Source organism: Trichoplusia ni, chromosome 12, assembly GCF_003590095.1.
Source record: "Trichoplusia ni isolate ovarian cell line Hi5 chromosome 12, tn1, whole genome shotgun sequence".
In the NCBI taxonomy this organism is placed as follows: domain Eukaryota; kingdom Metazoa; phylum Arthropoda; class Insecta; order Lepidoptera; family Noctuidae; genus Trichoplusia; species Trichoplusia ni.
Window position 1 is genome coordinate 5,648,314 of NC_039489.1, and position 25,908 is coordinate 5,674,221.

Below are 25,908 nucleotides of genomic sequence, written 5' to 3' on the forward strand. Positions count from 1 at the left end.
TTTTACTTTTCCGTTTACAGGCAAATTAGAAAATGATTTTCTTGGTGGAAAATATAAACTGAAATGAAGTGGTTTTTTAATACTTTATCTCTTACCTACTACAATAATAATCTTAATCTTTAATTCGGGAAGTTTAAAGATTGTATAAAATTAAACTGTTGTTTTTTCTAGCAATTTAAATATTAATTTTTCAATGTCCTAATTAATTTCATAAATAGAAGTTTGCTAGACAAGATTAAATAATACCTAATTAAAAGTTTCTTAGTTACCCCACGAATGCACATATTTTTTTAAATAAGGACTACAACATTTCTATGTATTCATCATACCACCTAATCGATTAATATTTAGAAAATACATCCTTAGTCTTCATACGAAACACAACACTGGCTGTAAACACATACACAACCACCAAAAGCCTAATACCAAAACACAAACAAAACGCGTCTCGAAACATAACCTCATTACACTTCAATCATCGAATTCGGTACAACGCAAAACAAAATAATAAACAACTTCAACTCGATGCTAGCTGTAATCGTTTTCAATCGAGTCAGCGTTGCTAAATCGAATTATTCGCGTCCCGTCGTTCGTCCGCAACTTCGCCTGTGCCTGATTTTTTTTTTTAACTTTTTTTTTGTTGTTCCTTTTTTAAAAACATGGTAGCTGGCGCGTATTTTAAATATCGATTGTCTTATTGACGGGTAACTTACTTTTTAATTATTTTTCCTTTGTTCGTTACATTTTTAAATAGCTTTCAATTTCAGTGAACTTATTTTTAATTATGCTTGCTTGTAGTGTTTTTGTAAAAGAAGAATAATGTAACCGTATTTTAATCTGTAGTATTTTTCGATTTTAGCCTTTATTGAGTTTCTCTACGAATCTTTTTTGTAGCTTTGTTTATTCGGAGTTGTAGCATTAATAAAAAATCAATAGCACGCTGTTTTTTTTCACTTTTTATATGAATAATAAAATAAAAATGAAGAATAATAAAAATGTATCAAGATAAAATTCTTAAAGCGATGAAACGCATTGAAGTGGTGGCTAAAAACGTCACTTGTCGGTAAATAGTGTTATTGATAAGTGACGTCATACAAGTTCATGTTTACGCGATAAAAGAAAAAATACATAACCGATAGTTTTTTGTTAATCAATCTAAGGGTCTAACCTAATCTATTTTTTAGTTTAATATCCAATCAATAATCCTTCATGGCACCCATGGTCAACAAAGTCCTATACATTATAGCTATATGTAGGTATTGTGCAGTAAATACGACTGACGCCGAAGCTAATCTAAGCTAATCCCAGCTCTGGACATAGATTTAAATGAATGAAATTTATTAGTTTTAGAGCACGGGTTTATGTCTGCAAACGGATAGTGACGTAATGGAAATCCTTAGTAAATATTTATGCTGTGTTCCATCTCTCTGACACAAAGTTTTTTGTCCAAAAGTGGGATCTGGAGTCTTGTATTCTATATGCGTGGGTCATTTTCGATGATTCTTTATTTATTTATTATAAACGACTGACCAACTAAGGCATTAAATCCTAATATCGCGGGGCGTACCACAATTATTCAAGTTACATGTACAAACACACCCAGACATAGGACAAGCACTCGTGGATCACACAAACGCTTGTCCTACGCGGAGATCGAACCCACGACACACCGCGCTCTATGGTTTTGGCTTCGTGATCCTTACCAACCCTCGGCTATCCGTGCAGTCAAGTCTTTGTTTTTAACATCCTCGTATAGAATCTATAAAGTTCAGTGTTCTGAGTGCTGAACCTATCACCACGCCTTAAACTAAATAATATTATTGAGGGTGTGGAAGAGAGATACTTACGCAGTGTATAGCGCTGTCACGCTTCAACGCTTCGATGTTCTTGGGTTGAGTACATGTTAAAAAAAAGAATAGTGTAATAGAATCATTTCTTTAATGCCAAAAACGCTTTCACTGCCTTAAAAACATCGTTAACGAATTCCGTAGGTCGTTCAAAAGCAATGAATTGTCCTCCGAAGTCATAACTGGTGGTACCGACGAGGTTGGGATACTTCCAGCGAAGGACGAAGTCTGGGCTATAGGAGAAAGAGTTTTTAACACGAAGACCCCATGTGGGAACTGGTGTGGGCATCCTGGAATCAATTTAATATAAAAAAAATCAGAAAACTAGTTCGCAGAAAATTCTATGATGACGTCAAAATTATACGACTAATTTATTTTGGAAAAGTTGTACTTCTACAAGCGTCATGTTATAAACAATGATTTTGAAAATACCTTTCGCATAAAAGGAAATAAAATAATATTTCATTTAGTTGTAACTACAGAAAGAATAACCATCTTTAGTTTACAGTTCTATAAACTAACTATATAAATGGAAGAATATAACTTTTGGTAACTTTTTTCTAACAAAGACCGTCTTTCAATAGTTAAATTCTGTATACACTATTTGTAGTCCAGTTTCGGGTTCTCAATTATTCCAGTGGAAAAAAAACAAGTAGAAAATTAGTAGACTTCGAAACTTACCGAGCAAAAGCATTTTCCACTTCATAATCATCAAAGTTCTCTTTGAAGAACCTCAAAGAGGTTGTAATACTTCCACTGATGTAGTACATCATGATGTTATCCAGAAGTTTGTCGTAAGAATAGTATTTGTCTAATCCACCGTCAGGGTCAAACTTATTCGATGGATCAGTCATTATCATGATCCTATCTAAAATGTAGCTGGCAAGACCCACTGGGGAGTCTTGGAGAGCGATGCCTGAAAATTAAGAAAAGAATTTGAGATTTTGATACAGGATACATATCATATTAGAGACATTTATGACTAGTAATAATAATAATAATATTTATCCGTTCGTCACCAACCATCATTGAACAGATCATTACACCATCTCGTCAGTCCATCCACCCCATTTTACGAAAGTGAAAATTGTATAGTTGAAAGCCATAACACTTCTGAACTAATAGTTAGATTTCATTTCAAGTACAATATTGAAATAACCCTTACCAATAGTATCTGGCTTAGTAGCTTGCAGATGCAAATAACCAGACTCCTCCAAATAAAACATGATCTTATCAGCCAAAGGATACAATTTATCAGCATCACCACCAGCCACAAATGTTGGCCAAATAGCGCCCAATATCCACGTCAAATATGCTCTGTTCGTAGGTACAACGGGGGAACTCGAATGGAAGCCAAGAACTTCATCAGGGAAGATGGTGGCCAAGTCGGCGCCAACGTTATGGCCAATGCCGTTGCCTGCGACGTAATAGTGCTTATGTTCGAGTCGATGCATTAAGTTCCTCATGATGACTGCTATTTGATTAGGAGAGAGCCCTGGACGGACAGCGCCCTGAAAATTGAAGGCACATTGTATAAAATTTGTCAAGGTATTTTCATAAGGGCAAAGTTATCAGTTTTTCAATAAGTTATTCTGGGAGAACTATTGTAGAGATGTCACCAAGATCAGTTATGCCATTAGTGTCAAGCATCGAAGCTGTGTCTTCTGCGGTGGATTCTATCAACAGGGACCTCGACAGTATCAGGGATTGGGTGGAGGGGTTTGGTCTGGTCGTGAACCCCACCAAGTGCCAGGCTATAATCGTGGGCAGCCAGCGAATGCTCAGCAAACTTGATGCTACAACCATCCCGCCGATTATCTACGACGGATCAGTGATCGATCTCAGCTTGACTGTCAAGAATCTCGGCCTCTCGATTGACTCAACGCTGAGTTGGCGTGCACAAGTTGCTGATGTCTCGCAAAAAGTCACAGGCACACTACGTACTCTATACCGGCTAAATAATTTCCTTCCGTCCAAGACTAAGGTAATGCTCGTGCAAACTCTTATTTTCCCAGTTATCGACTATGGCGATGTGTGTTATTTGGACCTGAATGCAGATCTTCTTAATAAACTGGACAGACTTCTCAATAACTGCATTCGATTCGTTTTCAATCTTCGTAAGTATGACCATTTGTCTGCTTATCGCACCACCCTTGGCTGGCTTCCCATCCGCGAGCGCCGTAAGATGCGGGCTCTCTGTACTCTGTTTTCTTTCTTGACGTCTCCCTCTCCCCCTGCTTACTTATCACCTTATTTCCGTTATCTGTGCGATATTCACAGCCGCGACCTCCGGTCTTCCAATAATCTTCTTCTTCTGTGTCCTTCCCATAGCTCTGGTTTCGTCAACTCTTCTTTCCCTGTACAAGCCGTTTCACTTTGGAACTCTCTTCCCCCTGAAATCAGGATGTCTACCAACCGTTTGGCATTTAAAGTGAGGGTTCGTAAACTGTTACTGGAAAGTCTAGCTGAGTTGTCCCTACAACCTTCATCGTCCTAATTCTTAAATCTAAGTATGTGTATGTACTATATCTTATGTATTAGTATTATTTTCCTTAGTATGTAAATAAGTAAGTCTACATATTGCACATTATGTATGTTTAATTAGGATATATATATACTACCTTACCTTTATTTATAGGCACACCTACCTCTTGATATTTCTGCATTACCCTATGGTTGACTGGTAGAGAATGCCTCAGGCATTAAGTCCGCCATTGTACATTTAATGTATAGAAGTGTAAATAAAATAAATAAATAGTGTCCTTAATACCAGGGAAATACCATGATCTCGGTAGAAACAGAGCAAAAGTTGGAACATGGGTGAGTTTTAGCCAGTTAAAGTCTGATACTACCTTTCGCTTCACACAAAGCGTAAGAAGACATTTGATGATTTCCTTGCGTTCCGTTGATTCTCACTAAAAAGACCTAACCAGCCTAATCCGTAGACTAAAACAAAACACATTCTATAAAAAAAACGAATTACCTCAGAAAATCCAAATCCGGGCAAGCTCGGAACAATAACTTCAAAAACAAAGTTATACCCGGGTCTCACTTTAGTCAGTAAGGGTATTGCTTCGTAAAACTCCAGGACTGACCCGGGCCAACTATGCAAAAGGAGTAAAGGAACAACCTGAAAAATAATTAGGAGTAAGGGAAAATATAGTCAAGCAATTGGTAGGGTCAGCAAAGGAAGTCGATGGACCGAATCAAAATAATATTACTGAAGTTGTAGATGATGATGATGTGTTTTCTGTTTTTGCTATAATAACAAATGTACTAAAAATAAAGGTTGAGGCTAAGCAACGGTCGTAACACATAACTAGCTTTGTCACCGAAGCGATTTTTTTTTTCTTTAGCCTTTTTTTAGACAACGATTTCATTTTAATAGGTACAAGTACAATATATTTGTATAGCCAGCTTTCAGTAGCTTTTTTGTTTAAGCTGTATCTAAGCGCCTCGTATTAATATTTTTTAACCTGATTTTGTTGTTGGCTGTACTATGCACGCCAATTTGTGACTCAGTGTAGCAGGAATGTTTTTGAAAATTCATATTTTGTATAGAGAACTGTGTTATAAATTCACAATCTCCATAGGAATTGTAATTTTGTGTTGCTTAATATTTTTTCGTACTTGATACCTATGAACAAGATAGAAAATTATTTGATTAAATAACCTACGTGTTAAAATAAAACTGGCTATAAAGTATATCTAAGCAACATTATAAAAATTAAGGAAAAAATTCCTGCTATGCACAATGTACAGAATTTCAAAAACTGAAACAATTTTAGATTTTTGTTTTGCTTTTTGGTAATCATAACTTCATAACCATATACATAACCATATTACGTACCCAGATAACAACATTTAATCATTCCGTCGTCTGTCTTGCGAGTCCGATTCGCACTTGATTGGTTTTTTATATACTTTGATCCTATCTCATTTTAGAGCATTCAGGTATAAACCTTTTCATTGAAACTATTTTGCCTCAAACAGACTATAACTACTCTCAGTCACTACTTCAATATCTACTAGCAAAATACTTTCAAATACAAAACGTGAAAGACATGTAATCAGTTTTAGCCGTACCAATCCAACTAGGTTTCGACGGAACGGATTGCAGCGACTAAAATCGTTAGCTACCGACTAACTCTCATTGAAGGAAACATTTGGGGCACGGTCACCGTCTTTAAAAATTCCGCCCGTGTAACCAGATCACAACGTAATCTGGATTTCGAATTGAATCGAAGCTTTATGAAGGTGTATTGAATACCGTTATTGTTTTGTTTCAAAATTGTTTTGAGGATAAATTGGAATTTAAAATATTGAAGATTTAGATTAAGAATTTCGAGTGGAGTTCAGTTGTTTTTTTTTTGCGAGTGATTTAAATACGGCTATTGTTTTAAATTGAATCGAATTTCTTGGAAAAGATTTGGCTAAATTTAACGCACAAATAATGTTTTTTTTTTTATTTTAGAATCAGCTTTGTTTTTTTTTATCTTTCCCTAATCCGTCATATATTTATACAGTACTTTTATTTAGTCCTTAGTTGTCACATCAAGATAGTACCTTTGACTGCAAAGCACAGTATTGGACACGGTTTCCTCTCGCCTGCGTCTCGGAAGCCAACAATTAATTTTGGATGCTAAAGGAGATTTATATTATGATCTTACACACTTATAGAGCGATCGTAATATCGCTCGCTGACCTATTTTCTTTCATCAAATAGTTAATTGGCAACGAATTCTTAATGTCTGAGGAGCATATAGTCATAATTTTTGTTCAAAGTTACCAGTTCTGAGTTGTTATGTTATTTTATTCTCTTGGAACTATTTGAGAAACTTAATAATATGTAATTGTAAATTTGCCGTATGCAAATAGTGAGAATTTAACTGTCTCGGTCAAATGCTTTACTTCAATATGGTAATACTTTGATTATAATGTGTTTTGTGGAACAAATGAAAAGAAAATGATTTGACAACTCACCATAACATTCTTCTCCACTTTGGGCTTCACATGAACATAATGAACATCCAATCCTTGCACATTGGTCCTAAATTGTTCGAACTTATTGAAATACCTCTCTCTATCCCTAAAGCTATATTTAAAGACCCAGTGGGAGAATATCTTGCCAAACGCATCAGTGTGCACACCGTAAGTCCATGCCGTGTCTTCAAAACTCTTTTTCTTTAAGGTCCGCCGGTATACTTCGAAAAGCCATCGTAGTTCAGAATCCATCTGCAACAGACGGTGAATGGGATTGGTTCTTTGTTTATTTGGTGGTGACTGTGATATAGGAAATGTCTAACTTCGCTTCTTGGAGTAACTTTTTGCAGTAGATAAAGTGAGACGACGGACAACATGACGTAGAATAGCATGTTGATTCCACGACTGCAACAGTTTTAATGTTTCAAGTGGTGGTGGTAGCTTAGTAAAACATGAGAATATAAATATGGCAGGAGATAAATTTTCTGTCTCCAATTGACGACAACTTAATTGGTGTTGAAGAATACAAGACGAAATATTGAAATGCCAAATTCAATATCAGTTAATTTCGATGACCATCTACATAGAATATGTAAGTCAAATAGAAGCGTTTTGTTCCTCAACATTCAGTAATTGTATCGTTTGAATAGCCAATGGCTATACACCTACGACTATGAAGACTAGTGCCCTTATTTACTCTCCAAAATCGGTTTTTAAATTAAGATACCAAAAGTTGCCATTTAACACGTCAAAAAATATTTCTTTGTATCTATCATCTTTACCGTATCTATGTTTATTAACAGTTCATTAACAATACTTACTGAATCAGAAAAAATAACTCTATACGGCCTTATAGATGTATCTCTAGGTTCCGAAGTATTAAGACCCCAGTTTTTGTTGAGGTCCAGTTTCGGCAGATCAGGTATATGGGTCAAGTCATCATAAACTCTATATGCTAGTACAGACAGGCCAATTAGTAGTAAGAATGATATCAAAGATGCGACCTGAAACAATTGGTAAATATTTATGTAAATAAACCGGTGCTAGATCAAGTACATGTTAAAGGAAGTGATAAAATTTTTAATACTTTTTTAACAAAAAAATGCATTTCAACGTCACATATACACTTCGATGAGCTAATGCTATTTTCGAACACGGTATCTTATTGAAGTCGAATTCGTTCTCTTTTAAAAAAGAAAAATGCTCACGTTAATGAATGACAAAATGTTCATTTTTGAACAGAAATGGTTTACCTTGTACTTATGTTTAATTCAATATTTTTTTAGGTGTTAATTAGTAACAAATCAAAAAATCACTTAAATTCTTTGATTTTCTGTATGCGGGGTATCATTGCCATTGTACTTAAACTTGTTCGATATCGAAACATTTATCTTCATCGTGCATATAGATACGGGTAATTATTTACTATTTTCTTTATTTAACCTTTTATAAAAAGAAGCGCTAAGGAATTTAATCCCAGTGTCGCGCGGATTCTAACAATAAAATTAGACAACTAAAACTTACATGCAAACCATTGTTACTCTTTTGTTCTGTTTTCACTTCTTTCTTTTTACTAATTTTAACACTTTCCGTCTCTTTCTTCTTCTCTTTCTTACCCATTTTACGTCTTACTCCTAACTCAACAAAAATTAAACTAAATCGACTTCTTATCAATAACCGTTATCACCTAATGGCTGATGTGTTATTTATTATCTGTTTACATAATTTATAATCTTTTGATAATAAGAATGTGTTACATTGATTAATATTGATTCGTGAAGAAATTTTTATCTTAAATGTAAATATAATAAAAAATATTTCCAAATACATGAAAAAAAAAGTTTCAAATTACGCTAAAGATACGTCTTATTGTAGTGTTACCTCTGACAGATTATTCTCAATATGTTTTTTAGCACGTCTGGCAAGTACCTTGTATATTCTTTGGAGACCGGTCAGGGTTTAACGGTATTTTATTATAAACGCGAACGTTTTTATGTATGGATGTAGGAAGCAATGGATGTTTGTCCTTCTTTCACGCAAAAACCACTGAAGGGGTTTAGACGAAACTTGGGACAGGATTCAAACATAGAATAGTTTTTATCCCGATTTTATAGTCCCGTGGTATCATTTCCAATTTTTAGGGGGCTGGCCTGCAGGCAACAGCTAGTACTGTATAACCTTCCCTTCATTGTGTCATAAAGAATTTTACAAATATTCAAGACATACGGACAAAGTCACATAAGCTTTTTTCTTCGATGAATCCAAGTACTTTTTTGTTTCCTGGAGTAAAGTGCAATAACTTCAACCCACGTCGAGGGCACAGCGTGGGCATATGTCGGACTTCCACCAAATTTAACACCCCTTCAACTAAGACTTGTCAATCGAAATCCTACCACCTCCTTTTAGAGCACCAATTATTTTACCCACAAGTGATGAAACTACGCACACGTATCTATACTATACCTCAGCAACTTGAAAGGTTCCCACCCCAAGTACGTAAGTAACATATATTCTTGATTCTAGACATTCGCGGTTGTATATTGAGAGTGCAGTTTCTGGGTCATTCGTTTCATGTAGCGAAGTGCAATGCCTCCTTCAAAGGTATAGGGAGACTCTGCTGTTGCTGGTACTGAGGATATCAATTTAGTAGAGTTGAAATCTTTTTAAACCCCGACGCCAAAAGTGGGATGTCACAAGTTTGAATTGTCTGTGTAACTGCCTGTGGCATCACAGCTAAAGAACGGATTGAGCAATTCAGTTTAGTTTGGTTCATATTTAAAGAGAATTGTTTGCAAGTGTTCTTAGACATGTTTTACTAAAATCGGTAGAGCCGTCTAAAATTAGTGATGGATAACCCATCACTAATTTGTCGGCGGATTTATTTCTTGGCGGTGTTTAGATTGCTTGTGTGAAAGACAATATGGCTGTTTAGAGTGTTTCTAGTGAGATGACGGCCGATAGGAAGGTATGGAAGAAGATGACATGTTGCGCCGACCCCAAATAAAATGATTGGGATAAGGGCAGGGGAATGATGAATGATGATGTTAAGATTGCTTAAAAATCAAGAAAAATACATCTTAAGAGGTAAATTACGTACACTGTGACTGGAGAATTTTATAAATTCAACGTTGGATATTTACATAAAACCTCATTTCGTAATATACAGGTTGTCACCCTAACCGCGTTACGTCTTCACATGCAATAAGGAGATGCTTTCCCTTTATTGCTGTTGATACAACGTCGCGTTCTATAAACGTTGTATTGTGACCTTGAACTGTTCATATCATGTCAAAGACAGGTACATGTCTTCTCAGAATTTGGTTGAGAGAGGAAATTTCATTTCTTGGAAAGACACGATTGTATGAGAAAGCGTGTGCTTGTCGTGCCATTTGTTTAGTTTAGAATGACATATTATACTTAAACTAGCCGACCCAGCAAACTTTGTTTAGCCGATTTTTTTTTCTAGTTGTATGTATTTTTTAATCCCAATTATAAAAAAGTAACAACAAAAAAAAATCCGTCAAAAATTAAAGGTGAACAACTCTTATCACTTAGGGGTATGAAAAATAGATAGTAGCCGATTCTCAGACCTACTGAATATTTTTTTTGTAAAAATCGGTAAAGCCGTTTTGGAGGAGAACGGTAAGAAATTTTATATTTTAGTTTAATGACACATATCAAAAAGTATTCGTCATAGTATTCGCCTTTACTAAGAGCAGAATGTAGAGACATAATAGGAATTTTAGACCGTCACTTAGCTAAGTATCGCTCTTACCAACTAAGTTATAAACTTAGTCAAAGAAATCAAATCAGGCTGAAGGCTTCAAATAAAAGAAATTTAATAAAAAAAACTGGTCAAGGCCGAGTCGAACACTTGACACAAAAGGTTCTTTACAGGCTAAAGAGAAACAAATCTTTTTGCTGGAAAGGATTTTTTGGATAAAAAGTACGGTAACAAGTGTTGCTTAAAAGCGATCTCTATTTTTTGTGTTTCTTGTTTAGAAATACTTCAACCATACAAAAAATAGTATATATTACGGTTCATGAGATTTAGTCTGATGACAAAAATATGGGCGGACAGTTTTTACTATTTGCCGATCAGTTTTTACCCATTGGGCACGGAATACCAAAACATAAGTAGATTCACGAAAAATATCCAAAGATTTGTAAGAAAAAAGAACTTAATATACAAAGTCAGTACCGAAATCAAGGCATTTCTACAATATTAAGGCAAACTGTCATCTCATCGATATTCGTGTCCTATTCCCTCCCCCCCCCCCCTAGCCTCTACACTGTGAATACCAAAACGCTTAGTACGATAGTCGATTTTAAATTTCTATTAAATTTACACTTTTATGTAGCGAAACATTTATGTATTTGTACACAGTTTATTTTTATGATTTTGTAAGTTTGCTGAATTTTGGTTGCTATGTAGAGCTAGTGTATATGGGTTGATTTTGATATCGGTTTCGAAATTTGATTTATAGATTTTTGAATTGGTATAAAAGTTAACAGAAATTCTGGTATAGTTGGCACAGTGTGGGGGCGACTAACTTTTGGCCTTTTTGTAATATAATGATGAAATAAAAACACTTAGAATATTTTTTATAAAATTGATACTACCCAACTTATATAAAAGTTGCCGATAGTTTGAAAATTTTAATATTGATATAATATTTGCACCTAGATAGACTGACTCGTTTTACTGACGCTTTCCTGCATTCTAATAAAATATTATTCACCCATCTTACCGTAAGAATTTATGTGTAACCTTAATATATAGATAGTGTTAATCAGATGGACGGACAGATAGAGCCTTATTAATAACAATTCGTTTGTACCTTTTGGATACATTACCCGAAAAAGGAAATATTTTTAATTCCGTATAAAATGTACAACAATACACAAGTAGAACAGTAAACATCTGCCTCGTAACACCTAATCAAATATCACAACTAATTACGGATTAATTTAATCAAAACAATATCTTTGAACACATACAACAAACACAAGTACAATCTCAACAAGATTACAAGAAAAACGAATAAATTCATTCATTGGAAGGAAACACAAACACGTGCCCGAAAACGGCAATATTCTATAATAATGACTAAACAATTTGATAAAACGCCAATTCCTCGCAAGAATTGAATGATTACGAATAAATTGGTACATTTGTACAAAACATAAAGCTAATTTGGAATAAATTTTATTACAATAATGGGATTACTTTTTGTTTTGTATTGAAGAACTAAGTCGTCAAATGATTTGAAGTTTTTGAAAGACCAATTATTGTTATAATTTGGGTTTGAAAAATTGAAAATATAATTGTATGTTCTACTCTTATATTATTCCTTGTCTATTTAATTGATTGATTTTGACAACGTACTATATTTTCCCTAACAAAAAGTTATTGTATTTGTTCAAGTTAGGTACTTTCATTAAAAATTGTTCCTTGCGTAGATATAGCGTTTTTAGTAATAACAGCAGCCAACGCTGTTTCGTCAGATTGACTTTGACTTGATGTAAATAATTGTTCGTAGTGAAGTTCATTCGACACTATTATCACTATCACATTTTCAAAAACTTAAAATTCGAACAATAATTTGCATTCAAATATCACGTCATCCTTATCTTAACGTACATTTTAAATAAACTGTCAACATGTCAAACGATTCGATAATTGAACGAAAAATCCGTTACAATTTAACTGAAGACGTTCGAAATTCGAATCTTCATCCATTATGAGGATTACGGATGTCTGTGTGGCTTTTGGTGAGGACATGCTGTAGGGAGAAGCGTGTGGTAGAGATAAAGTAAATAGCTATATTTTTACCATTTCAATGAGTAAGAGAGCTTAGAAATAAAGGCAAGAGTGTTGATATCTTAAATAAAGGACCGGCAGTAATCTTATCTTAATGTTTTATTGAAACCAATAACGATCTCACTGTGCAACATGTGAAGTTTTTTAATTCAAAGGATCATGTTTTTAAGACCAGAATTTTAAGCACACTTATCGGTACCACTTAAAAATAAAAATATGATAGAAACACACGTCATTTAGAAAAATAATAAAAAAAATACTTTCATATATTTATAACACGTACTTGTAGACGAAAATTGATTCTCACCAAAACTGACTGACTATTTGAAAATATCGCGAAGAATAACTTTTAAAACTAATTGTGATTATTTAGTGTCATATTCATGTATTTGTTCCGTAAATTTAGAAAGTTATAGATTGTAGAGCAACAATGCTTTGACAGTTATACTGACACGGTAACGCACCGAAACGTACACACATCAAAACGCTCTACAAAATAGTAATATTAAGAACCTTCCCGCTCCGCTCGCCACCATATCCACTACCTCCCACCGTCAGCATTATGTAGATTAGACGTCTGCTTGTCTTGTAGGATCGAACGATTCCGTTCTCAGTTCGAACTGTGATTCGTTTTGATACGCCACAAACTATATTTTGCAGTCTATTTGAATGTTAGGACTCAACGCTTTCGCATTTATGAGGAAGAAAATATCTCTTTGTTTTTCGGTTTGAATACAAAAGGTTTTACTTGGATGGAAATTTGGTTGTTTTTATTTAGAGTAAGGTAAAGGAATTACTAGAGTCTTTCGGAAATCCGAATTCAGAATGACGACTGAATTCGTTGATCGTGGCCGCATTCTTTTCTTGATGACTAGTTCAACATATGTGACGTCATTGCAACACTTACAGAAGCTACCATGAAAGCAGAAAATATCACTGAACTTTGGCTGATTGTCTTGGAACCTTAAACGACATTAACCAGAATAGAGAAAAAGCAGAGTTACAAAAAATATTCCTCTTCCCACCACTGCAAGCGACAGACAAAAAGAGATTTAAAGCTAAGTTGAGCTCAATTTCCAGGTTTCGAAACATAACATCATCACTAAAAACCTCATCCCCGACCCGTCTCTACAAAAATTCATACGAAACACAAGTAGTGTTTGAAAACGAAAACATACCTAAAAACAAGCCAGTTTAGTGCAAGTTATTCAGTAAAATGTCAGAGCAAAATAGTGGCGCCCTTATCTCTCGCCGGTCGGTTGGAATGACGTATTGTGTTTTATAACTGGCAACAAAATGGTTTGCCGCGGGAAAATACTCGCTATGGAAAAGTTTTCGAAAATGTTCTGGAACTAAAATATAGAATTCTGTTTATTTCGTTGGAATTTGCTGTGGAGCTTCATAATATGTGATTTTCATTGAGTTTATAGTGAAAAGTATGTCTCATGCCTCACCGTATCAGTTTGAATTGTGTGAGGACAATAGCAAGGCAGGTGTCCTCTACTCTTTTATCAGATTAAATACGTATAAAATTTATTTATCACGCTCTTTTTCTCTTACTTGGTATCGATTAAAACAAGAGGATCCCTGTTCAAATCGAGTTTTATCTGGTACTTTGTAATCCCGTCGCTAAGGAATGGTATTGGAAAACTGAAAAATCAAAATATTTCACACAACGCCATCTAGCCTCAAACTAAGCAAAGCTTGTTTTATGTAGCAGCAATCAAGGCCACTTACTACTAGACCAACAAGCCAGTCTATTTGAATGGAAATACCAAAGTGTAATTTCCAAAATTTTCATTGTCTTTTCCATCAATATTCCAAAATCGAAATTCTAAATAAACGTCAACTACATTTTCGACCTACAGCTAACAATAAACGCGTCACTTGTCAATATCTAAGTGATGCATAAGCTATCGCTACCGTTCACCAAATTATTCGAAAGCCAAGTGGAGTGGGTGAAAATTTTCGTGAAATTAGTTCGGCACGCGTCGCCGCCCGTAATCTCCAAACTGAATAGGGGACAATTTGCGATGTCACATACAGACATTTTCATAACGTAGATACTGAACGAATGGAAATGGAAAAGCCTACGGCGAAGCCTACTTCCTAGACTGGTGACAAGTATTTGAACAGAATAAGAGAGAGACAGCAAGAGTAGCCTTAGTGCCAGGGATTTGTTTTTACCATCTACGTACGGAACCTCACAAATATGAGTAAGTTAAGATTTTTGGGTGACATTATAATTGCTGCTGCTTAAATTATGCACATACTCTTTAGTCAAAAGACTGCAGAAGTTGTGATCAAATGAAAAAAATCCCTATTGTGGGCCGTCAAAAAATATTATTGTCATTCCATTCTCATACACACCAGAACAGATATCGAATCACTCCGTACAATAATTCCCTTTTCAACCGAATACTTACCACACATTCAACAACGATATTGACACCTTAATTCCAAGAACAGGCCACATCCATTGAACCTTTGTCTTTGTATATATTGTGTCTGGCTGAATTCCACACATAATTATTTCTGGCCACAACACAATACATTCAGGCTGTAGATGACAATTAATGCCAGGAAATGGGTCATGAAGTAACTCGGTGCGAGTTGCTGATACATCCACATTTGATGGAGACTTGCGTTCTCGTGTGTATTATTGAATTGACAATGGATGTTTGGCAGCCGAAAGGAGTAGACGAAAATTAAGTTTCCTTAAATTGTGGTGTAAGTTTCAGGGATCGATGAATTGATGGAAAATGTTTACTTGGGAATAAAAAACTGAAAGTACTATTGTTTTCTTTCTTGTGGATAATCGACTGTGCATAAATAACTGTATACTCAACTTGGAAATCGAAGTCGTCTCTAGATATGGACCAAATTTTCAAAGTTGGATGAAACAGGGTATCGTTTGTTACATTTCGGCTTCCAAAAGGAGCTACTTTCTAGGCTAATTAGTGAAACACGCTTTTAAAATTTGACTCGCGACCCCTCCTCGGCATCTAAACTAAATAAAATAAAACTAAACGGGGTCCTGATAGATATTTATTATTAATTAAATAATTACGGATCCACTTCACGAAAGTTATTGTAACAAAATAAGCTCATTATTAACATAAGTGCTGAAACATGAACTTGCGGGAATTATACACATACACTCATATTTTAGTATCGAATATGGATCAACAGTCCGTATTTCCCAATAATGTAGTCACTTAAATATTCTCAGAAATTATTATCCTAATAGCCTTATACGTGGTCAAAGTATGACTGAATACTTGATATTATTATTATTTATAGCTGTTACCTTCATGCATTTTGGTGATTTATTGCGGCTTATAATCGCAAAAGTGCTTCGATCACAGGTTAATTAAACTACGCTTGACGCAGTTGGTCCTTAGATGGGTGACCATCTTTGTTTTTTGTTCCGGATTATGGGGCCCAGGTGTTTTTCCGGTTTTTTATAAGGAAAAAGTTGCTGCAAAATTTTAGACCACACAATAATTATGTTGAACTTTGTTTTAGATTGTTCAAGATAATAAACATCATAAGGACAGATGCTTTCTAAACTGACGAGTATTATCAATGATTGTTCCCCTTTATAGCTATCAATGTTTATCATTCAATCATATTGTGTCTATAGTTGGGCCAGCAAAGTTGCTCAGCCGTAGGACATCCTCAGATTATCATATAGATTTGTATTATTATTTTATTCAGTTCAACAATAATCTTCATTTAACGATGCCTCATTATTTCAATCAGGACTCAAAATCCAGGCATAAAAGTCGAAGTTTCAAAACCCATCTTCCATTGACAGATAGAGTTAATTGGAGAGCGGTATTGGTGGCACTAATGATGCCGTCTGACGTCACACGGCTTCAATCCCATTGCGTTTGACTAAGGAATCTTTGTGGTGACTTTTTGAGGGGTTAATTAAGTTTATCTGTTTGTGGCGTTTTGTGGGAAGTGGTGATAGGTTTTGGGAGCATTATTGGATCAAACTTTTTACTGGATTTTAAAGACTTAGGTACTTTTATGTCTAATCGCCTAAAACGCAAGAAACCTCAAAATAGAATCCCTTCCTTTAAGAAAAGTAGTTGTCGTTTGCGGTAATTATTGTGTTATTTTAATTGTAATGGTTATAAGTACATTAGTTTATCTTACAGAATTTTCTGTAAAGAATCTAATTATTCCGTCAGATAAAAAATCAAAAGATATCTAACATGTATTTTTTATTTTATCGCATGAAAAAGATGATTCAGTACGTGGAAAGCCCGCTAGATGACGTTGTTAGCTACCATACCCACTTTCATATGTACCACCATCTTCTGTGCATTTTATCTCAGTAATTTTTTTATTGGTCTCCTAAATTAAAAATATGTTTTCTATATTTTTTTGGTCTACATGACGCACAATGCATTTTGATCAAAAATATATAAATGGGGTATTATAATATATGGCGACGCCATTTGAATTCGCCAGCCTCAATATCACACAAACATATTCCAGTACTACATCGTCACCAAACAATTTCAAATTCTACAATCAACTTCATCAGTCAAGTAACAACACTTGCGTCACTTCAACATAGAAATTAGTTGTACCACATTCTCGACACGAAGCTCTTAGATACACATCTCGTGAACAGCGTCCTACGAGAGGAATGTGCGAAGCTGCGCTACTAGGTGCGTTAAATTACGAATTTGTTTTCTTGTTTAGCCAGTATGCCAGCTGTGTCAAGAGAGGCCAGAAGTTATCTGTATGTTGCAATTGAATATTTTATTGTGATGTAGTCATCAGGCACGGTCACCATAGATGTCATTCTAGCATAGCGGCTTCATGCTTTCTTTATTTTATTTTTCGTATTTGGGTATTTTTATGGATTTCTATGCACGAGGTTCAAGTTTGATCCTAAGGCAAGCAAGTTGTTGTTACTTTTTTATTATGTTCTAATTATTTTAAAACGCTTCTGACAAAAGGTAAAAGAAAACATCGCAAGGAAAATTGGATAAGCCTTTTTTTGTGTTTAGTTGGCTATTGAAGTCGTAGGTTCGAGTCCTGCAATTTTTCTACAAAATTACGTAAATAATTAACGAAACATATTATTATAAGAAATATTTGACCTTGACTAGATTTGAACCCAAGAGATTGCGAAAAACATTATCATTACATACTTGTATCAAAACATAGCTTCGCTATTGTCACCCAACTGGGACACCAGGTGTTCGCGGCGTAACATTTCAAACTTATTACTATTAAGTTATTGTCAAGTGTTGTAGTTTCGCGGTTAAGTTAGAACTTGGCAACTGTTCACCTAGTCTGTTTACAGTTAGATAAATGAAATATGCTTGTTACTCAGATGTTAACAACTTCGTACATAAGAAATATTTACATAATTGTTAAGTGAAGTTAGGCTTGCTAATGAAGAAAGTGCTAAAGTTACAACGAAATGTAAAAAGAAAAAAGGTTCATCAAAGAACAATAATTACAAAATCTTTTGTTAGGTTAGGTTAGGCTAGGCTGTGTCTCAGTTCATGGTGGTATCGTAACCAAATCTATCGAAAATCAATAAATAAAAAAACGTCATTCCACTTCTTCACACATCACTTCAAATATAAAAAAAAAGTAAAATTAAAAAAATGAGTACTATTGTTATGTCTTTTTATGCAATTTCCAATACCTAACCAACAATCTATTTCGTATCATAATTTTACAATGACAGTCGCAGACAGTCAATTTTCCATCATACAACGATCAAAAACTTTATGTTACAACACACAAACTTCATAAACTTTCCATTTCACAAAACCTTTGATTCCAACATCACAGAATCCAAACTACCCACCCAAAGTAATAAGAAGCTACAAATTGTATTCTAACAACAAAATAAGCAATACGCTTTATTATTACATTTACAAACCACGTACTACTGACTTTTAAAGAGGACAATAGCAATTGTGGAAATGAAACAGCGCGCTACGCGGCGTAGAGCTTCGTAGAGCTTCGTAGCGCTACGTAGAGCAGCGTAGCACGGCGTAGAGCGATTTCTCCCTTCCACAGCAATTCTTTAAGAGGTGGTCGCTCCTCAGTGTTTGCCAATAAATTATAAACTCAGTAACGGACAGAGTTTTTGAATATCATTAATTTTAACGAGCAAGATCTCGGTATTAATCAATGTTATAATGAATCTGTTTGTATTTATGGCAACGAGATTTCTGGATCATTTCTCATTTGTTATTCGATTTTATTCGAGTTTGCAAGTTTGTGGATATTGATTCATATCTTCTTAATTTGTTTTTTGTTTTGAGTTCGTCAATTTGGAGATATGTCACTGTGTTTAATATAGAGGCGAATGTTTGTGGGTGTTTGTATGACCCCAGTACGTTAGTGAACTATATAATGACCTCTTGGCGTAACACTACTTTATTGTAGCAACAGTAGAAATCAAAAAGGCAAAACTATTCGTAACAATATCATGGGTGGGGAGCCTTTATATAGTAAATTCATTTTTAGAAGTAAGTTCATTTCAGGAACGATACAGAGCTTATTTTTTTTTAAATATATATATATATTGCCCGATTCCAGATTTCATTCATAGGTAAGAGCATTCTCATTATGCCCCCGACAACTATCAATCTTAACAATAATTAACACTAATTAAAAAAATAACTAATTGTTTATAAGAAAAAAAATCTTCAGGAACGATACAGAGCTTATTTTTTTTTAATATGTAAAGATTGCCTGATTCCAGATTCTATTCATAGGCAAGAGCATTTTCATTATGCCTCCGACAACTATCAATCTGAACAATAATTAAAAATAGCTAATTAGGCTAATTAATTAAACTAATTGTTTCTAAGAAAAAAAAATTAATTCTTGTAGAGCAAACTGGACAGGGTTAAGCTAAGAAAACGTTATCATAATAGCTGGAAGCTAACCTAGACTAATTTCCCAACTAGACCGCATAATTTAGTGAAGCAAGCACATTAGCTAGCCAAGTTGATACATAAATCATAAGTTCAACGATTTAACCTGAGATGAGACACCGTTGTTGTTTATTATTTTACTAAGTTATAACGAAAAAGTTTTTATCATAGTTTTTGGGAATTGGTTTAGTTAACTCGTGGTAATAGTATCGGTTCTTTGAAAGAAGGCAATGGATTTTCTCTTCCGTGGCCCAATGGCAAAATAAGGAGCCCTCATGGATTCATCAGGTCTGTTAGTCCTTCCATATGTCACAGAACCTATTTTTCGAAAACTAAAGAACTGTGCTATTGAATCTTGTTAACAGAATACTGTAAACATACGAGTATATTCTGTGGTGAATCAAAATAAGATTTTTAGAAAAAAAAAAACATAAGCATATACATAAACCGAGAAATTATTAAATTACAATTATTTTAATATCAATCCAAATCACAACTATATTACATTACCTTTTTTTGCTGCTACCGAACCCTTCATATTTGAGGCTGACTCGTACTTGGCCGCTTCCTTTGTCTACAGAATTAGCCTTAGTCGACTCATACTTGGCCTGTTACTGAGTTATATATTTGACCAGGACGCGTCCAAAACCAGGAGCAAACACTAGTATATAATAAATAACAGATATAGTTCAGTGACGGGGTCAATCACATATTACAATCCCATCACAACCGGGCCGCGTCAATAATATTCATATCACGTCGATCGCAGGGGAATCGAACTGGGACTTGTTTTATGTACTATGTGTAATGGAACATCAGAATATACTGAACGCAATATGAGTATAACTATGTAGACAGTCTAAATTCTAACATATCTTGGTAATTGTACATGGGATAAAAATTGTTTCCAACACCTAAACTCGTGAATCGATTTTGATAAATTTTGTTTTGAGAGTAAGCTTGAAATGCGATAAAGAAGATTGGCTACTTTTAACCGCGAAACCAAGTTTATAGAGAGTGTTTTCCACACAATAATGTCAGACGGATTAGTATTGCTATTTATAAAAAAGTTGAAACTTCTTTTGACGAAAAGTCGCCTGTGCCCAGTATTGGGACTGATAGAGCCTGGTTAATACTTTTTTATAGTTATGTACGCAAAGGGTCGAAAACCCTATTACTGAGGCTCCGCTGTCGATCCATCATGCCGTCTGTCTGTCCATCCTTCTGTACCTAAGGAGCAATACTGTTTAGACAGTTAAATTTTCACAAGTGATGTCTTTCTATACGAATACCTACTAAAAATGAATTGTTTTTTGTCCCCAATCAATTTGCTAAGATTTCTACGCAACCCTCAGTATCGCGTGTCCCATTGACCGACTCAACTTTGTTGTTTATTTCCATACCCAGAATCAGTACTTAAAACATAATCTGAACCTCTACCTTTATGTTTGAACACACACTGTATATTCATATGTTTCTTGCACTACACACAACTGGGTCGCATATAATTTCTCCAGGGAACGGCGTCGCTGGCCTACTATGTTGTACAGATCACCTGCAGTACACTGATACAATACTAAGTTGTTTCGTAAGCTTGTTATGTCGATACATGTTCATAGAGATATGGTGTGAAGGTTTCACTTGAAGGCAATAATAGTTCTTATATTTAGTTGGGAAAATCCAGGAAAAATGTTCTGAATTTTCATTTCCACGTTTTCCACCTATAACCACTGACAATTCAAATGGTACATATGTATTTGTTACGAAAGTTAATAGTACTGCCTCGATTAGTTTGAAAAATAATTTTCTACTAATGTTCATCTTTCCAAAAATAGCACATTTGCTAAAAGTGCCCTCCGTGGCACCTACAAACAATATCGAAGCAAAGGATAATCCGCTTATTAAAAATAAAACTGTTTAAGCGCCAAAATGCCGCAGAGTTTGAGCAAACAGCTTATCGGTGAAACTTATAACACCTCATATACAAAAAGGTTTTAAGTGAATATGATACAAAAATTGCAGCAGTGTCCCTATACAATGTAACTTAAATGCCAGTAAATTTTCTGCGTTTAAAAAGAACTTGAATCGTTTTTTTAATAAACCGTGAAATTTTCATCATATTAGCCATTTCCCAACTATGATGGGGCTTCCAGCCTAACGGGATGCAGCTAAGTATCAGTGATTATAATTAGGAACTGCCTATCTGACCTCGTCAACCCAGTTACCTGTACAACACGATACCACTTAGTCAGACTTTCCAGCTTCTAACTACCCGTAACGACTGTCAAAGATGTGTTCCTAGCGAAATCAAAAATAAACCCACAAAGTTTTAAATATGAAACTTTTAAGCCGAAAAACTAGTCTAAAAATCTCCCAAGAGACAATTTAGTGTAGGTTAAAATGTAGCCAAACTTCCAGTATTCATTATCGCGTTATATATTCAGTGGCACGGCGCATGATCCAATCTGCGTTATTTAAGCCGCGGTATCTTGCTTGGAGCCCGAAGCGTTTAGGTTCTTTGTTGCCATGGCAACCAATCTGTGTCTCAGTTTATATAGGGTTATTTTGGATGACCTTTGAACTAGATGTGATTTTTGGCTTCGAATTAAGGAGGTTTTATTTTAAAACATTGTTGTTTGACTGCCTAAAGGTTAGGGATGTTGACGAAGGTCTTCTTTGTATGTATGTTATTCACATGAGTTTATTTTTTAGCTAAGTACACGATAGAACTTCATTTTATTCTTGAGAAGTTTCATAAAATTCAAGAAGTCCCCAGTCAAAGGAAGAAACACACATATTTATTCTCATGTGTGAATCGCACAAACGCTTGTGCTACGCGGGGATTGAACCCGCGGTACGTCAAGCAATTTTGGTTTGGCGTGTTTCTTATGCTTTCAATTCCACTATGATAATGATGGAATATACTAAAGGTAAAGCAAGCTTTCTTATAATATTTCCATACAAGCATAAAAATAAGTTTCGTCACCAAATAATAACAAGCATAAGGAATTTGGAGCTTCTGGCCAAGACGATAGGTGCAGTAAAAACATAGTACCAAGTGATAGTAGCACATGAGACAAAAGTTTCAATTAACATAAGAGGTTGGTTCTCCTATCTCCGAAATGATATTCAAGCAATATCTTTATTTTAAAGCCCCACAAGCGGCTGTCGTGTCGTTGTACCACAACCAATTTTCAATAGTGTTAGGGTGTGTATAAAATTGTGAAAAATAGGATGCTCCTTTAAAAAGTTTGAATTTAAAATAAGAGATCTATATTTTTGTTCCCAAGAGAGAAGGCATTTGCAGTGTAACCTTCTTTGTAAATGTCTGGTATTTTGTTAAGATAACTTTAATTTTTTTTGTTCTTTTATTAATCATTATTTAATGTCACAAGATCTCTCTTTTTTAGCTTTTTTATTTCTAATTAACAATATAAAGGTTAAAACATATGCTCGTAAAATATTCAATTAATAAATATAACTGTCGTACTTCAAACATTACTAACAAAAAATATTATTTGCAGCGCCAGATACATTTTATTTTAAAGCTGTAATACCTTCACTGCTGACTTCCGAAATTTTCCGCAGAAATTTTGGAGGCTTCATTTTCACCAAAGCTGCAAATTAGGTAAGGCGTACATATTTTTATAATAACTATCGTGAGACTGATTCATTATTAAATGATGTAATGGTTTACTCACGTGTATTTATCGGGGTAGCCCGACTAGTTTCGGACCCAACCGGAGTCCTTAATCATGAGCAGACGCGGCGGGATCGCGATCCGTGAGTAAACCGTTCCATCATTTAATAAGGCGTACATAACTCAAGAATAAATAAAAAGCTCTAAAACCAAGATGGCTGACAAATCCTGTACGAAATCTGTATGACGGATGGAAATTGTTCCGACCGTCATTTTTTGGGTTCAAATAAAATATTTATTGACTTTCTTGCTGAACATGAGGGAATATATTCCAAATATTTCAGACTGTTTTGTATTGCTAATTAAATATAGAAATCTAAAAGTTGATTGTTTGGACCTGTTATATTTTCTAGCATTTTTTTTGTAACAATTGAAATATTAATGACGGATGATTTTAGTTGCATTTTCACGTAATAAATAAGTAAGCCTCGTAAAGGCATCCCATAATGAAATTATTCCTTGACTAACTACTACTTTATGTTGTATACATTCGTCGTTAATTTGTATGTATTTTACTCTTAAACGGCTAAACCGCTGGGGATGTTGTTTTTGTATGCGTGTAACTGGCAGCCTGCCTAGCAACTAGATTTAGATCCACAAACCAGCCTGGCAGAACAAAGTTCACCAAATCGGTATTTTTTATTTACATCATTCCAAATACCAACATATTTCGAGGGAAATGAATATTTTTCTTATTTATTGTCTCCAAAATAAATAAAATATCTGTAATAACAATCACATGGCCACCCTACATCTTCGAACGTGACTCCGCGACTCAATATTCAATTTCCTAGTTTGTGATACAGCGGCAGTATTTTAAAGTGTTTGTTTCGACGTGACACACGCTGATGGAACACATGTTTGTTTTTAAGTGTGTTTTGTGATTTAACCGACATCAAAAAAGATGGTGCTCTTGATTGTGTGTAAGAGATATTGTAATGTAAATAAAGTTTTTTCAAGTTTCCTTACCCGAAGAGTAAAAACAGAACACAATGCTCCGCTGTCTGCCCGTCCGTCTGCCACCAAACTCTATCTCATGAAAAGTCATTTGACATTACAAATTTTCATAGATGGTGTATTATTTCTTTCCGCTAGAACACCATGCACAATGCTTTTATGGCCTAAAATAATGTTTTCAAGAAAAATAGGACATTAATTGTAGTACATAGCATAAAAAATAGATAATGATATTAATATTAATAAAATTATAATATAAAGGTACCTAAATATAATTTTCATTAAAATAATGCAATTTGACTAGATTTCAGTAATATTTGCATGTCATTTAATAATGATAAAATATGCTGAACTTTGTGTTGACATGTAACATCCTCTGTATAGTGCATGCCATATTATATGCAAATAAATCTTTTTATCATCTTTGTTACAATGTTAGTGTACTTCAGATACATTTTTCTATTGGTATTGATATTTGAGGTGACACTGCTGTTGTAATATAATTGTGTTTAATGTGGTTTCGTATGTTGCTGATCTAATATGGTGTGGTTTATAGACCTAAGCGTCTATTGCGGTAAATACGATAGTTACTTAGTGTGAATAGATATGGAGATTGAGAGATCAATGTTTAAAGTGAATATTTATTTGTTCAACGTTGAAAGGCTGAATTTAATAAGAGCATATAAATCTATTAGATAATATTTTTCGAAGAATAACTTTCAAATAACGGTAGTTTTGACAGTTTTTTCCTAATTTTCGAAGTCGTTGCGTGCCTTTGTATCAAACTCAAGACCTTTTACATGGCCGTACAGAGGTCTTACCAGTATGCTATCACGAGTTAAGTTATATTATAAAGCTGAAGCATTTTTTGTATAATAATCCGCTAAATCTAATCTAAGCCGCGTGAAAAAATTTAAGATCTAAAGGTATTTCACCTTTCACCGATGTTAAAACTTCCTCACTTATATCTTTATCAATAAGCACTTCAAATTATTATTTAATTCTCCAATTATTGTATAATTTGTATAATGTTAACATATAACATAGTGCTAAGTAATCAAATTAACTTTCATGCATGCCGTGGTCTCCTATAATTGAGGGAGTACACAAAACTAGATCTCGGTTATGTTTAAATGTATGCACTGTGTATATTCCTTGTTGGAGGTCCTAAATAAATAAATAAAAGAAATACTTACTATTAAAACAGTTTTCGTCCAACACCATAGTAAACTATCAGACGTCTTTTTATCCTACTAGCTGTTGCCCGCGACTTCGTCCGCGTGGTTAGAAGATATAAGTTATAATTTATACCTGCCTTCTATCTATCTATCTGCCTTCTATCTATCTTGTAGGATTCAGTCAGCGTTTGCAATGTAAGCGCAAAAAATGTGTTTTTTTACGACCTCACATTAGAAACCTCAAAAATTGTAGCCTATGTGTTATTCTGATGTATAAGCTATATTGTGGTAAAGTTTCATTCAAATCCATTCAGTAGTTTTTACGTGAAAGAGTAACAAACATCCATACATCCATACTTACAAACTTTCGCCTTTATAATAGTAGTAGGCTCCAACACTCAGCGACTTTCTTAAATGTAAAATTCCATCTTTGCTGCAATTGACTGTGACATTTAAATCACTTCTCTTAAACTTACAAACTACAACAGAC

At 34.5% G+C, this 25,908-nt stretch overlaps 1 protein-coding gene across 1 annotated transcript; it reads right to left on the reverse strand.

The window, feature by feature from the left end:
- Positions 1 to 1,921: 1,921 nt before the first annotated feature.
- LOC113499702 (juvenile hormone epoxide hydrolase-like) lies at positions 1,922 to 8,465 on the reverse strand. The gene is made up of 7 exons (XM_026880269.1): positions 8,355 to 8,465; positions 7,652 to 7,834; positions 6,831 to 7,082; positions 4,831 to 4,977; positions 3,013 to 3,358; positions 2,529 to 2,763; positions 1,922 to 2,137 (listed from the first exon to the last, which is right to left on the reverse strand). The coding sequence occupies exons 1-7, from the start codon at positions 8,448 to 8,450 to the stop codon at positions 1,930 to 1,932; spliced, it is 1,467 nt and encodes a 488-aa protein (XP_026736070.1). The 5' UTR covers positions 8,451 to 8,465; the 3' UTR covers positions 1,922 to 1,929.
- Between the last annotated feature and the right edge of the window lie 17,443 nt (positions 8,466 to 25,908).

Coding starts and splice junctions, on each gene's coding strand:
- LOC113499702 (XM_026880269.1), bottom strand. CDS start 8,450: ATGGGTAAGAAAGAGAAGAAGAAAGAGACGGAAAGTGTTAAAATTAGT. Junction 3,359..4,830: donor CCGGATTTGGATTTTCTGAG/GTAATTCGTTTT, acceptor TTCAATTTTCAG/GGCGCTGTCCGTCCAGGGCT. Junction 2,138..2,528: donor GTGGAAAATGCTTTTGCTCG/GTAAGTTTCGAA, acceptor AATTGATTCCAG/GATGCCCACACCAGTTCCCA.